This window comes from Ahaetulla prasina, chromosome 1, assembly GCF_028640845.1.
Source record: "Ahaetulla prasina isolate Xishuangbanna chromosome 1, ASM2864084v1, whole genome shotgun sequence".
Taxonomy (NCBI): domain Eukaryota; kingdom Metazoa; phylum Chordata; class Lepidosauria; order Squamata; family Colubridae; genus Ahaetulla; species Ahaetulla prasina.
In genome coordinates this window covers 306,040,784-306,056,443 of record NC_080539.1, presented here as the reverse complement: position 1 = coordinate 306,056,443, position 15,660 = coordinate 306,040,784, and the positions used below count along the sequence as shown (strand labels likewise).

At 36.4% G+C, this 15,660-nt stretch overlaps 2 protein-coding genes across 3 annotated transcripts in view; one reads left to right on the top strand and one right to left on the bottom strand.

Moving 5' to 3' along the window:
- The first annotated feature begins 6,464 nt into the window (after window positions 1-6,464).
- On the top strand, window positions 6,465-14,618 carry GCHFR (GTP cyclohydrolase I feedback regulator). The gene is made up of 3 exons (XM_058162082.1): window positions 6,465-6,573; window positions 10,948-11,042; window positions 13,826-14,618. The coding sequence occupies exons 1-3, from the start codon at window positions 6,538-6,540 to the stop codon at window positions 14,004-14,006; spliced, it is 312 nt and encodes a 103-aa protein (XP_058018065.1). The 5' UTR covers window positions 6,465-6,537; the 3' UTR covers window positions 14,007-14,618.
- Window positions 14,619-14,745: 127 nt separating this feature from the next.
- Window positions 14,746-15,660, bottom strand: part of DNAJC17 (DnaJ heat shock protein family (Hsp40) member C17) — a 29,989-nt gene continuing 29,074 nt past the window's right edge. For both annotated transcript variants that reach the window (XM_058162079.1, XM_058162078.1), the window contains one exon: window positions 14,746-15,653. In XM_058162079.1, the coding sequence (XP_058018062.1) occupies window positions 15,531-15,653 (123 nt within the window). In that variant the 3' untranslated portion in view covers window positions 14,746-15,530. The remainder of the gene's footprint in view (window positions 15,654-15,660) is intronic.

Sequence of the window (15,660 nt, the reverse complement as noted above, 5' to 3'; positions counted from 1 at the left end):
CCATTTTCTCATACTTTTTCTTCCTGATGTTTATTAGATTTTTATCCCATATTTATTACATTATAAGTAACTCAAGGTGGTGAACATATATTGCAATAAAATGTAAGTAAACTTTTGTTGGCTTTTACCAAATATTTGAACAAATATGCAGGTTAGTGTATACCCAGGGGTGAAATGCTCCTGGTTCAGACCGGTTTGGCTGAACCGGTAGCGATGGCAGCCAGTGGTTCGGAGAACCAGTAGTGATGGCGGCGCAAGGCTCCGCCCACTCGCCCACTCGCCCAATTGTCGTTGTTTAACCTGTTTTTTACCCTCCGTGCATACGCAGAAGGGTTTGCGCATGTACTGAGGGTCCAAGAGCACACGTGATGCACAGCATGTGCACTTCCGAACCGGTTGGGAAGGTAAGTAGATTTTACCCCTGTGTATACCCAATCAGGATCTTTGAAACAATTACCGTACACTGCTTAACATAAACAATAAAATTGGACAGTGGTATCATGCACAACCTGCTTTACAATTCTATGGCCAAAAGAAAGGTGGTAAAAATAGAATTACTGCCTGTGTATAAAGCAGATTTTAGCTTTGTTTTGAATGAATAAACAAACATGTTATTTATTTGCCATTCAATATGTATCAGTGTGAGTGTGCGCTCTCCATCAATTGGTAGGGTTAGGGTTGGAAGACAGAAGACACAAGTGATAATAAATATAGCAGTGCCAATTTAGTGTGGTGATTAAGGTGCTGGCCTAGAAAGCAGAAGACTGTGAGTTCTAGTTCTGCCTTAGGCACTAAAGCCAGCTGGGTAACTTTGAACCAGTTGCTTTCTCTCAGCCCAACCCATCTCACAGGGTTGTTATGAGGAAAATAGGAAGGGGAAGGAGCATTATGTATATCTGAGAAAGAAGTTTCCTTTTTAATGTTCAATGTAGTATTTAGCACAATGTTTTCCAAACCTTTTTCTTCATTACCCAAAACCATTTTTTACCAATGTAGATAAAACATTTTAAATCATTGTAATTGGATAGGGATTTTGTGTATCATTACTGCCCCCCCCCCAAAAAAAACCCCACTTTCATCCTATTTTGGGTAATTTATCCATGATTTAAATGTGACTGAGGCAAATAAAATACATGTCATGAGATAATTTTTTTTGATTCTTTTACTTGTGCTGCAAGGACAAGTTTATTTTTGAAAGATTTTCTCATTACCAAATAGTAGTTGCTTTAAAAATGGCTTTGTTTCATGCTCAAAGCCACAGTTTAAGATTGAGCATTCCATTTAGTGCACTTCAAAATCTTGTTTTGGTCTGTCAGGTCTTGCTGGTGATGCAGGATCATTTGGTGAAAGCAAGGAGAATAGATTTCATTAGATAGACCTGTAGAGCTGAATGGGAAAAGGAAATGATTCTGAGGCCAAGACTTCAGATTGTTATTTGTTGTCCTTTTGTTATCAGTGCAGGAATAATAGAGGATCAAGGCTGTGGGAGTTTACAGTTAGGTCTTAAAGGATATTAAAGATCGTATCTAGACCAATAAATCATAGCTTAGGTTGTACTGCTAGAATTTGGATAGACTTGCTAGCACATCTGCGTTTGTGAAAGTAATATCAAAACATAAAGTTAAACCATATCCATGTTTTCATGATCCTTGTGGATTTCTTATAAAATTCTTGCCATTAGAATGCGGGATTTCTAGTAAATCAAGTGTGTTTGGCAGATAGCTTTGCATAAAGTTAGCTTTAAGCTATTCTGGTTCTAAAATTTGAGAGGCTGGCATTATGACCTCAAAGAATTCTCACAAAGTGAGACAAAACATGTATACTAAGAATAATCTTGTGAATATTTCATACACTATTTTTTAAACCCTGTAAGCTTGGAAATGAGACATCATTAAAATTTAATGGTAGCATTCTGGGTGATCAGTCCTTATTTCTTCCTTGTGGGCCTTTTTCTGGTCACATTTTTTTGGACTTGTATTTTTTCCAACATCTCTGGATGACATATCTATTGGATAATGTGTGATGTACCTTAAAAGTATGGACTGCGCACAAGTTTTAAACAATCCACTCCCTGTTGTTCCTTCAGTCAGATCCACAAATGCTTTTAGAGCTGTTTACCTATCTCTAATTTCCAGAAAGCATCCAGAAAGCCATTTTCAAAGCTGTACCTAGTCCTAGAGCATGTTTCATCCTTTTGTTTCATATGCAAATGTTGCCAAAGCAAAAAAAAGTCAATAATTACATGGGATACAATTAGTTAAGATTAGTTAAGAGGTTAAATTATTCTTGTCACAATGTTTTTATAATTGAGAATTCATACATCTCTGAGCATTAGTGTGACAGGACTGGTTGGGGTGGGACATTTGGTTCCAGCTTGCAACGCAGCAAATCTTTGCCTCCTAGATCTGTTACCTGTTGTGATGCTACATATAGTAACAGCAGTCCCAAAAGTGCTTTTTTCAAGAGGCAATTGAACTTTCTGGTTTTTCATTGAAGACGTTTTCACTTCTCATCCAAGAAGCTTCTTCAGCTACATGACTTGGATGACTGAGAATCTCCATAGACATATAGTAACATCAGTTCTTCAAATGTAATATTTTATTTGCAGTTGCCATAATGCAAGTACCAAATAACTAGCAGTAAATCCTTTTCAACAGAAGAGAATGTATGTAGCTCAGGGTTGAATTGTGTTGTCCTTGGTACCCTCTGAGTTTGGTTGTTTGCTTGCAAATGTTTTACTACCCAACAAAGTAACACTAGCATTTGTTAGTTAAAAAAGACCAGAACACATCCCCTTCAGCAGCCAATGCCCGGAATAAAGAGAGATTAATATCAAGGCAATAACCAAACAGAAAAAAATATTCCAGTCAAGGAACTACTAAGGAGCAAACCACATTCCCACCAATGCTGGCAATGCAAGCTACTGTAAATAAAAAAGGAACCAAACTCCACATTCAATAGCACTGATGATTTTACCTAGTTTGTACTTCTTTGCAAGTCACTTGTCAGGCAAGGAGTGTGCACAGTTTCCCTTGCCTTCCATTTAGCTTTTTGTAATTGCAAGTTCCTGGTCAGCTATGCCTGCACATATGTGTGCTCCCCAATGGGCAATTTGTAAAGACCAAGAAGGCCACTTGGAGAGGTGCTAATGGTTAAGTTTTCATTGTTTGGTTTAAATGTAAGTACTTAATTGTTTTTTGTGCTTATTAAGTAACATGATGTTCCATATCCATTGAACTGGTCAAAGAGAACATCACAATATTTTAATTAGCTTCAATAATGTGTATGGGTTGTACATAATGTAATGAGTTGACATCTTGCATTATTGGAGTTTTTGAACTTTAGTTTTTGGGTTGCAAATGCTTATTTTCCATCCTAACTTTGTAACTTTATTCATGCAGGACTTTTGGAGAAATGAAGTTTATTGATTGGCTGGGATTATATATGCATGGATAGATTGGTTAGCTATTTGTCCCCAAATTTTTCAAAACTCCAATGTCTCACATTGCCAAACAGAAGCTGTTTTCATATGACAGCTACAAAGACCAACAGTGCATTCCTAAGAAAAGATGCAGCTGCTTTAAAGACACATATACAGGTACTATATTTGCATTTCTGCATAACCTGAAGCACCTTTTTCAAATTATTTCCAAGATATAGCAGAATCCCAGTATTTAAAATTTACAGGATGTTACAGGAAAGACCATATTTATTACTTTATCAGTCAACAAATCCTGGATAGCCAGTTGAAAATGTTTCCTATACTCTTGCATACAAATAACCATGCTTGAAACTAAGGTATTTCTACTGTTTAAAAAGTTCTTGGAAAGCAACTTGAAAGGAAGTATAAACAACATTAAATCTGCTTTAAGTATTATTAGATTTGGAAACTACACCCTTCTTTGTCCAAAGACTTAGCTTCTAGACTTCCTAATAATACTAGACTTAGCATTTGCTTACTTGCCTGCAGCGCTAGATTTAGAAAAAGGTAAGTAAGCAAGCTAAAGCTTAGGGCCTCACAGGATGAGAAGCCTCTGAAAACGAAACAAACTTAAGTTTGATTATTTACATATTGAATTTTAATTTAAAGGTATTTATAATGCAAATAAAACAAAATATGAAAAAATTAACTTGTTCTGAGATTCTTTTTTTCCAAATAAATAAGAGCTTTATTGGTATTTTAATTTTTCTTTCTGGTAGGATAAATCATTGTGACCTCATAGCAAACAATCACCATAACTTTCTTTGCAAACTTCTGTAGACTTCTGCACAAATATCAGGATGGGTGTCTTAGGCCAATGTTTTTCTTAAAAGCATCAGATGATTTACTCCTCTTTCTTGAGCTAACTATTTGTGCTGTTTTACCCCCTGTAAAAAATAATGAAATAAAAATAAGAACAGCCATGTTAAGATTTTTCATGATAGGAAGCCTATCCATTGTTATCCTATCCATTGTTATCCCTTATCATATCCCATCACAAAGCCAAGGTGCCATGAACAAGAAGACAGAGTCAGCTAAGCATGTCTCCAAAATTATTTCCTCAATTTAAGTATGATGTAAACAATAAAAGTTCCCTTTTGCAACAAAAAATGATGACAATGTCAGGAAGAAGCCAAATCAAAAAATGACACTAAGCCCACTGACAGCCTTCATTCATCAATGGGAAGGGTGTGCTTTTGAGGACTCCTGGCAATACCTGAACTAGTTTTCTTGGCAAGATTTTGGAAGTGATTTGTTACTGCCTCTTTCCTAGGACTGAGAGAAAGTCACGCAGATGGTGACTAGAACTCAGACTCTGGATTTCTAGCCTGATGCCTTAATCATTATATCAGATTGGCTTTTAATCAATGGAAGGCTCAGAGTATTTAATGTTGCAATTCACCTACATCTGGAAAAAAAGCATTGATTGATCTTTGATTAAGTGCTGTCAAGGTGTTAATCGATCCTTCTCCTGGCCTTTTAGGTCTCTCAGTTGTGCATTCATTGCTTTTGTATTTAAGCACATCCAGTTTACTATTCATTATCTTCTTCTATTTCTTTCCACCTTTTCCAGCATTATAGATTTCTTTTTTATTTGATATATTTTGCTTTTATTTTTTGTCATCTCAAGGCAGCATACATACTTCATACTCCCATGTCTTACTTTCCCCACAACCCCGTCGCTGAGATCGTAACTGGCTCAAAGTCACCCTGTTGGCTTTCATGTCTAAGAGAGGACTAGAGCTCACAGTCTCCTAGCTTCTAACCCTTTCTTTCAGGAGACTTGGTTCCCTGCATTATTTCTAAGGCTCATTTGACTTCAGTTCTTATCATGGCCACATTTTTATAATTTTCTTTGCAATAATACAGAAGACGTTTATAACTTTCTTCTGGGATGTTTTTTCTACTTCAGTTTAACCTACAGAGCTTGTTATTTGTGCTGATCTCCCAACCAAATATAACCAGGTGTGCTCCTTCTTAGTATTTAGACATCAGCCAACACCAACTAAGTGCTACTACCTGGGTAGGGGCACAGAAGTGACTGTAAAGATATGAGAGAAATTGAAACAAATGATGAAGGCAAAGCTACAAGTTCCACTCTGGTCCATGAATCATGATGCTGCATGGACCAGAATATTGCATAGACCAGCATGAAGAGTGAAGCTTACGATGAAATGGCATGATACCACTTTCATTAATTTAACTAAAATGTAAGATCAGGGTTGACTCAGCCTTCCATCCTTCCAAGGTCAGTAAAATGAGGACCCAGATTATTGGGAGAAATACGCTGACTCTGTAAACTGCTTACAGAGGAGTGTAAAACACTATGAAGCGGTATAAAAGTCTAAGTGCTATTGCTATCCTACAGAAGCTTCTATCTGCTTTTATTCCACTGAATTTTCCTCCAACCCCCAAATTTGGTAGCCATCATATATGTTTCAGAATCAGGTATTATAAAATGAGATGCATAAATACTTCTAATTACAATCACTTAGAAATAGGTGCAATAAGCATTCAGGAACATAATCTGTTAGGTGCTGAAGTGCCTAATGATGGTAAACAAATTTGATGGATAGGGGATGATAAAAAGGTGCTATAAAAGAATATAAATTCAAGTAATACCCACTCATCCCTTTACAAACCATTCTGTGGATGTTCACAGAAAGATGAATAACATGCAGAAATGCAGATAATAAATATTTATTTGCTGACCGCCTGTTGAAATGTTCCTTATTCTGGTAAATCAAGCTCTACAAACAGTGGAAACGCCAAGAAAAGGTTGATTACTGTACGTGTCGGCTCAGTCTTTTCTGGCCACAGCCCAGCATTCCCACAAACTAAAGCCGACCCCGCTGTACACAACCGAAAAACTTAGCTTATGGCCAACACTTCCGTGCCGGCCCCGCCCTTAGGTAGCTCGCTCTTCGATTGGCTGTGGCGGAGGAGGGCGTTAACCTGATTAGGCAGGATGTCACGTGTGGGACTGGACTTGGAAAACAGAAGGCGCTGGAGTTGCGGCGGCCACCTTGAACACCCTGGTGGGCGCTGAAGGGATCATGCCGTACGTTCTCATCAGCACGCAGATCCGCATGGTGAGCGATTCGGGACTGGGCTGCATAGTGAGGGGAGAAAAGAAAGCGCGAGAGATCAAGCATGCAGTTATTTTTGGAATGTTGAACTTTTGCTGATTGGCTCCCCCCTCCCCCCCAGTATCAAGAAACCCAGTGTGTATGTGTGTGTGTGTGTGGGAAAGATATCCAGACGCCGTGGGAGCTGATACCTTCATTTGGGTAAAAGAAAGAATAAAATAATTAATTGATTTCTGGAAATATTCACCTGGCTGAAATATATGGACACCCGCTTCTTTCCTTGGTCATATTTATTATTTATTTATTTATTTTGTCGAGTACATATTAGATAATATATATATATATATATATATATATATATATATATATGTATGTATGTATGTATGTATGTATGTATGTATGTATGTATGTATGTATAAGCATGAATTGAATACATAAAGTGAATACAATTAAAGGGAATATTATGACAGGGACTGTAGGCACGCAGGTGCTCATATGCACCATATGCATATATATATAATACTTACGCAGATATGTTTTGATACATATTGGTCTAGCGCACTTCATGCCTGGCTTAAGTATTGGACTAGAGACTTGGGGAATGATTAAATATCTGAAGTCACTTTGTGTAATTTGCATGCAGTTCTACAGCTGGATATTGTTTTCTTTTTTCATTTGCCATTTGCTTGCATGAATGCCATTCATAGCAATAGATGATGCTCCTAGGTTGGGAGGATCCACCTGTAACTGCTTCTAGACCAATGCCTTTCCCAACGTGACGCCTTCTAGATGTGTAGAGACTACAGCTTCCAGAAATGGAATTGGGTGGAATTTTTGGAAGTGATTCTGGTGGCCATGAGTTTGGGGAAGATTGCTCTAGAAAGTGTCAGAGTTGCAATTTCTGGGTTGATTAATCTCTTTCTTGAAGGAAAAAGGATCAAAAGTCAATGCATTTTACACAGTGCTTATGTGTCTTTGGATACGCTTTTGTGGCTCACAGCTATTTCATGGAATCATGGTCTGACTGGATTATGACACTATTATGTGGTAACATATTTGTTAGATTTGCCATTGTGTGAACCTATCCATTTTTTCTGGAAAACAAGAACATCTGATCATAGTGGATTTTACTTTTATGTGCATTTCAAGATGTGACTGGCCATGCTTATATAGATTATCAGATCAGTACAGTGATATGTGGAAAAGTCCATAAATTTTAACCTTACAGGTATGCAGAAAATTGATGGTCAGTTACATCTTCTGGCTACTTACATATTAGTTTGGAGAAAGGGATACAGAGGCTGTGGAGATTCATCATCCCATTCTTAGGAGAAAATTCCTAAGCTAAACAAGCAAAGTCCTTTTTCTCCAATGGGAGCATGATATAGGGAATTTTTTTTTTCAAACTTGGAAAATTTAAAGATGTGTGGACTTCAGTTCCCCAAATTCTCCAAGCAATATCCACAGGAATAAACCATGTGTCAAACCATATGCTCAGGGATCCTGCATTACCTTTTAAAAATATGCACAAAAACTGAACTTTTGTGGATTTTCAGCAAACTTGCAACCAATGAAGGGAGAAAGGGAAATAGATGCATTAAGTTTCTTGTTCCTCTCCATCTAACACTTTCCCCCTTTTCTGGCAATAGGCTGAATGTTGAGCGATTATATTTACATCCACTACAACTCCCAGCTACTGAAACTAATTTTTTTTCAAAGAAGACGATGCTCCCAATTGCAAAAGGTCCTTCCCCTGCTATAGAGGGATCTGTGCCAGCCAACTCTGAATATTGGTTTGAAATGTATGTTTAAAAAGAACAAAAGCTAGGGGGGAAAAAACCCAAATTAGTTCAAAAAGATTGATTGAAAATATTCCATGCTGTCTCATGTTCAGCCTGCAGGGGGAGCTATAACAATGTGTAATTATATGTACCTGTGTAGTCTTGCATACAAATAGCTAGACTTGGAATAACTTTATTGTCACTTGAAATGTACATTAATCGGCATATATTAAATTTTGTTGCATACAATTCTCAAAGGGTCACCATCTCTAATAGACATAAACATGACAAAAATATAAATAAATAAACAATTGTTTTCGTAGGTTTTCACGGGTTTAGGTATGTAGGTCTTGGCATTTTTGGGTCTTTTCCTGTGTAAGGTTGAGAGTATCTTGGTGACATTTCGACGAGAACTCACTCATCATCTTCAGACTGGTGTCGAAACCGAAGACACCAGCCTGAAGATGATGAGTGAGACCTCATCGAAACATCGCCAAGATACTCTCAACCTTACACAGGAAAAGACCCAAAAATGCCAAGACCTAAAAATAAACAATTATGTATATACCCACATATATTATATGACACATAGCTCTAGGTAGGTAAAAGTGACTATCGTATTTTTGCTAACCTTTTGCCAATAATTTTACTTTGATTTTACGTAAAGGAAAAACCATTCCTTGTGTCCTAAAAGTGAAGTCTTGTGGTTCAGAAATTAAAATAACTCTAAAAAAAGGTGGACTGTCAAGTGCCTGAATTTTGATCATGTGATTGCAGAGGCACTGCAAGAGCCATAACCTCAAGGACTGGTCGTAACTACCGTTTGTTTAGTGCTTCTGTGGTTCTGTGGAAAAGTGACCTGAAATTGTATCATAAAAATTTGACAGCAAACGTGTTGATTTTTATGGGTATGATTTTTTTAGGACATTTGTGGAATATGTAGGTGTTAAGAGTGGAATGGGAAGATTTTGCTCCCAACAAACTCCCACCCTTATCATCATTTAGAGTGATAAAAACAAAATTGCTACCATAAATTGGCCTCTTTGCTGCCAAATGGTAGTGTGATCTTAAAGCTTTAGTAAACTGCATTTGCACTGCCATGCTTTCATTTATTTACTAAATAAATACATACTTATGTTCCCATCTATCTACCAGAAGGAGCCCCAGGTCTGATTTTAATGAATAGACAAATTCCTCTAGGTGAAGTCAACTGATCAGACATCTTGATTCTAAAACATATAGGGTGTGCTTAATACACTGAGATCAGAAATTCCATCAAACTGGATGCTAAGGGAGATCTTTGGGAGCTGCTCTCATGTTCTGAATAATGTCTGACTAATGCAGGGGTCTCCAATCCTGGTTCAGCTGGCTGAGGAACTCTGGGAGTTGAAATCCACAAGTCTTAAAGGGACCAAGGTTGGAGACCCCTGGACTAATGTATTGTAGCATTAAAACTGCTCCATTCACCTATTTTTTAAACAGGTCTATGCATTCGTGTATATATTCTCTCTCTCTCTCTCTCCCCCCTCTCTCCCTCTCTCTCTCTCTCTCTCTCTGTGTATGTGTGTGTATGTATGTACACAAATAATGAAAACTTTTATTATATAACAGGTATGTTGATTTGAGTTGCCTTGGTTTTCCTTTTCAATGTTATACAGAACTTTGAATGGAAAAGCTAAATAATGCTTGTGATATTGATATCATAAATTGTACCTAATTTTGATAGAATATCTTGTTTCTTTCTCTTCTCTACTTTCAATACTTTATTTAAGTAGTAGAATGTTAGTAATCGTTAATTATTTTATGTAGAGTTGTGGTGGCTCAGTAGTGTAAAGATGCTGGAGGTGCTTTGCTCCAATGGTTCGAGTTCTAGCACTGCGTGGTGCAGTGAGCTTCCGTCACTGGCTTCAGCTTCTGCCAACCTAATAATTCGAAAGCATGTTAATGCAAGTAGATAAATAGGTACCACTTTGGTGGGAAAACATTGGCGTTTTGTATAGTTGTATGAATCCAGCGAGTGCCAGACCTTCCCCAATGCAACTCCCGAATGCAAGGTGACATCAGTGGAGGGAGAAACCCCAGAAATCACTGCAGAATGCTGTTGAACCTTTTTGAGTGTGGAGCTAGTCCGCCCCTTTAGTACACTCTGGATAGTGTGCAAGTATGAACTGAACAGTTTAACAGTTGTCAGCAGTCAAGCAACTACTTTGTATTAACACTATAGTCTCCCGGTAATGTAATATTGTCACACATTAAATAAATCAAAAAACATTTTATATAAATACTATACTGAAATAATACAATGAGATATATGAAGTCTTACAATAACACAGTAAAAATAAAAAAATAAAATGCACTGCAGTAAATTTGGATATACTAATATGGGCAAGTGTGCAAAACTGAGGGGTAATATGCCCGTCTCAACCTGAGGATAAAAGTATAGTATTAGAGATTTTCATAAACCATCTTGTACTGTGGTTTCTGCCAAGTATCATTATCTGGTGTTCGAATTTTGTAAATAGATAAGAGGTATAATGAAATAATGGCATGATGCTAATATTGTTTTCAATTCAGAAGTGGTCATTTCTCTCTGCAGGAAGTTGGACCTACAATGGTTGGTGATGAACATTCAGATCCAAACTTGATGAACTATTTAGGGGCCATTAAAAGAAACATGTTGGGAAATCATTTGTAGGTATTCCTCTTTTTGCTTCTTGCTTACATCATTGTTTGTTAATCTGTAATTTTGATAACACAAGAGAGCTTTCCCAAATCTGATGCCCAGTTGGGTAGAAACCTTTCATTAACAAACTATATATTCCTTTGCTCTGGAAAATTGTGTGCATTCTTCAGGATGGATGGATAATTCTGATGCATCTAAGACATTTCTTGAGCTTTTCATCCATCATTTAAATTAAAGCCCAAGACAGAAATACTATGGTAGCATCCTATTTACTCTAATGATATGTCAATGAAAATTTCATCCAGGTGCAGTGACCAAGCCATTTCCCCTCAGTTCTTTTCTTGCTTCAACCCCCATCATTATTCCAGATTGGGCCTGTCTTCCAACTAATAACGTTGACCTCCTGCCACTTTTATACCATCTGTTTTCTCTATATTTATGCAACTTCAGAGATTGAAGTGCAAAATGTTATCCTTTGAGACATCTTAAATAAATATGAACATAAATATTCATCTTCTTAATTTACAATATAGTTGTTTTGGCTTAAGACATCATGTTTAAGCCAGGCATTGTGATTTATAAAATATTAACTAATATAATAGTTCAACTCAGCCAGTTGTTCTTTATTGAATGAACTATGAATGAAACAGCTTACTGTAGTACATAATAATAATAATAATAATAACAATAATAATAATAATAATAATAATAACAACAACAGCAACAACAACAACAACAACAACAACAATAATAATAATTTAATTTTTATACCGCCCTTCTCCCGAAGGACTGAGGGCGGTGAACAGGCAGATAAAATAATACCATATATTACAATAAAAACACTTTAAAAAACTTATTCAATATGGCCTAAAATTTAAAATACAATAAAAAATATAAAATAAACCCCAATAAAATCCATATTGATTTATCAAATTCATATTGATAAATTGAATTTGTTTTCAGGGCACTATTTATTTCTGAAGACCTAGAAATGAAATGTAAAATCAGTTGAAAGCAATGTTTTAGGATTAAAGGTGAGAAATAAGGAGTGCATTCCTTTCCTATTAACTTTTCTCCACAGGGATTAGAAATAAAATATGACAAAGAAAAGAAATCACAAGCATATTTACTTATATAGTGCCAAAGCATGTATTTTATAAGTCATTCTAAGCTTCTCATCATGTTGTTGTTAGCATCCTTTGCCTTTCCATTGTTCGTGATTTCAGAGCTTTTACATGCAAGCAAGCTTAAAAGCTCAAGTGTAAAGTTGATGTGTAAATAATGATAGGTCTTACTTTGAAGATGACTCTTCTATTTGGAAGATTGTCAGATGGAATATCTCTTCGAGGGTATCTGCTCTTTGAAAAGTTGTGCAGGCCAGTGGAAGGGCAAAGGGCCATGAATATACCCCTGGATAGTAGTTTAAATAGGTCCATGAGGTTTTTTTTTTCAGCTACTGGGGCAAAATATGTTCTATTTTAATGTTAAGTTTTTTTATTTATTTATCAAATTTAAAACCTGCCCATCTCCCCACACAGAGGGACTCTGGGCTGTGGGAAAATAAAATCTCAAAACACAAAAACTGTATATAAAAATTATAGAAGAGGCAAAGATTGTTGGAATTAAGAATTAAAAATGGTGGAGAGGGGGAGACTCTTCAAAGTGCTAACCAGCCTCACAGCTGCCTGCTGCTCAGTGAGCCCCAAGCAAAATGGGAAAGCCAGGTCTTTAGGCATTTTTGAAAGGCTAGGAATGTGGGGGCCCACTTCATCTCTTGGGGAACAAGTTATAGTAATTATGCATATAGGAAAATTAGCATAAGCGTGTTTTAAATAAATGTATGCTTTTTTTTTTCTTGGCTTATATAAGGAGTTCCTCCTGAACTCTTCTTCCAAATCTTATCATCAAATATCTTTTCCTCTGCAGTTTTCGCAAAGGTCTTTGGCTCATGTGTCTTTAAATACTATTCAATTTCTTGTTAGTAAGATGCATGTTTGAGTGCATTTCTCAACAATGCCGAAAATAGTGTCATGCCATAAGCTTTGTCTTTTCGTATTTGGGTGCAACATCATGATGCCCATGCAAAAAGTGCAGGGTACGTGTCCCAATGACACAATGCTTTTTGTCATTCCCGCCCTTGCCATTCATAAGCCTCTGCTACTTGTTCTCCTTTCCCTTCTTGCTTTACAGTGGTGACCGCCTCCTTTTTCACATAAATAATCAGAAGAGGGGAAATGAACAGAGCCTCAGGGATACCTAACATTGTGGCTGCAAACTCTGCATTTTAAAAATACTAGCCAGAAGGGTCAGTTCACAGATGAAAATAGAAGTACAAATCCAATAAAGCCCTGTAAAATATCAAAGCAAATTAGGATAGAGCTGTATTTGTAACAATGCCATAACATATAAAACTGTTATAAATAATATAAATAATCAGTTGTTGACTAATTTGTTTATTGGGACAAAGTATATAAAAATGGTCAAGCTTTTAATTCTCCAGAAATCTTCATAAGGGTTTTGTGAATAAAGCTGTCTCTAGGCTGCATTGCTACTTTCCAAAACTTGTGTGATCTTGTATTCACCAAGCTTTAAAAAATGTAGGGCATCCAAGACCCAGACCTTAAACTTTGATCAACATATTAAATTTCTGTTCAGCCTCCTTTACTTTCTAGTTTTACAACTTTGTTCTTAGAACTGCAACATTCAATTTACATTCTCATCAATATGGACACAAATTATTTGAAATTGTTTTTTTTTTTAAATCCATTTTTTTATGTCTTGTTTACAACAGCTGGGAATATTATGTGAATGATGCTCCACGGATCGTCTTGGACAAGCTGGAGAAGTGTGGTTATCGAGTGATCAGCATGACAGGAGTGGGGCAGACACTGGTGTGGTGTCTTCACAAAGAAATGACAGAGAATTGTGCTTTTCTTCCTCTCCAAAACATTGCTGTAAACCACCCAGCATAAGCTTGAGATTGCATTGCTCATCTTCAGGCATTTTAAAGTGAGACTTTATCAAAACCTGGCTTTAAAATCATAAGCATTGCTACATCATCATAAGAAGCATCATTCTAAGAAGCTTCACAGCTCTGGGCTGGAACTTTCCTGAAGAGATGAATCCTTATTAAGCATTATTTCAGATACCAATCTGAAACTGGCAGTATTAACTGTTATCTCCACTTTATTGAACGACAACTTGGCATCAAATCCACTATATCAGTAACAGTCTCAGGTTAGATCAGGTATGACATAGCAGAGAAGAATGTTCATGCACAAAATGGCTGTTTATATTGATAGGGACATTACCATACAAATTTACCTCTATAAATTACATAATGTGCTTAAAGTATATGTGTGTCCCCATTCAAGAGTGTGATTAGAATCTTGAGATTGTGATATGTGGTTTTTCTGTTATCTCTATATGGTATGTGTTAAAATAGTAGAAAAGATTCTTTAAATAGTTCCGTATAGTTTTTAATTGTACCAATTTGCCTTTTCATTGTTGGGATTGTTTACACTATGTCTGCTGAAAACCATTCCTAAGTAGCTCATAAAATAATAAAAAAATAGTAAAATCAATCTAATATATCTCAAACTGTTTGTTACCAGGCAGTTTTAAAATGCCACCAAAGCCTGTAACATACCAATTTACAATCTCGAGCAAAAGTCTGAAATGGTGAGTATCCCAAAGGGTACACTAATATATACAACTTGTATATTGGCAGGTAATGGGACTAATACACTGATCTAGTGCAGCATCTTTCCCTCATTCAAGGAGCTATATTAGTTTCACATTGTTTTATTGCTGAACTGGAAGTGCCAAATAATTAACACTCTTTGTAACAATTTATTTTGGTTTAGATTGCATTGTCAATACTCATAGTTGGTTCAGTTTCCTTGTGATGTAGATGGCTATGAATGACCACCAGTGCTATTTAGAGTTCTAGGTAAGAATTGAGAAAATGGGTGAGATCACAATTTAGCCATGAAATTGAGCTTGTAACCAACTTTCAACCAAATGAATTTCACAGATTTATTACAAAGATAAAAATAAGGTAACTACAGAACTCTTTTAAGCAAAAGGGTATGCTATATCTAACAAATACGTGGATTTATAAAGAATATGTTAGAGTGAAGAGCACGATGGTCCTTTAAAGTCAGATTTGCCATGAGTTGCGATGAGTAGAAATCACTATCATAAGAAATGTGTTATAGAGCTCATATTGCTTCAATGAGTCAGGAAACGTGATGAACAAGGAAGGATATGGTTTTTGAAAATGCAGATTTGCTACTGCTGTATAAATTCCAGATATCAGGGTAATTTAACACCGAAAAACTTGAAATAGATTTTCACTTTATAGATCCCCTTAATCGGGGTGATCAGTTATTCTTCCAAGAAATCTACAGTAATTTTGAAGTTTTTCCTTCAATAGTTTTTATTGATTTAAGAATTATAAGCAAAAATGCATGCCAATGCCATTTCCCCTTCTACTATGTACAAGACTCTTCTTCATCTTCCTGTTTCATCTTTTCAATCAGCTTCTGCCTCTCGGAAGCTTGCCGCATGCGCATCATCACAAGGCTTTCATAATCCCTCTCAGAAACGACTGAATCCTGTGGA

Coding starts and splice junctions, on each gene's coding strand:
- GCHFR (XM_058162082.1), top strand. CDS start 6,538: ATGCCGTACGTTCTCATCAGCACGCAGATCCGCATG. Junction 6,574..10,947: donor TCAGCACGCAGATCCGCATG/GTGAGCGATTCG, acceptor TTCTCTCTGCAG/GAAGTTGGACCTACAATGGT. Junction 11,043..13,825: donor AACATGTTGGGAAATCATTT/GTAGGTATTCCT, acceptor TGTTTACAACAG/CTGGGAATATTATGTGAATG.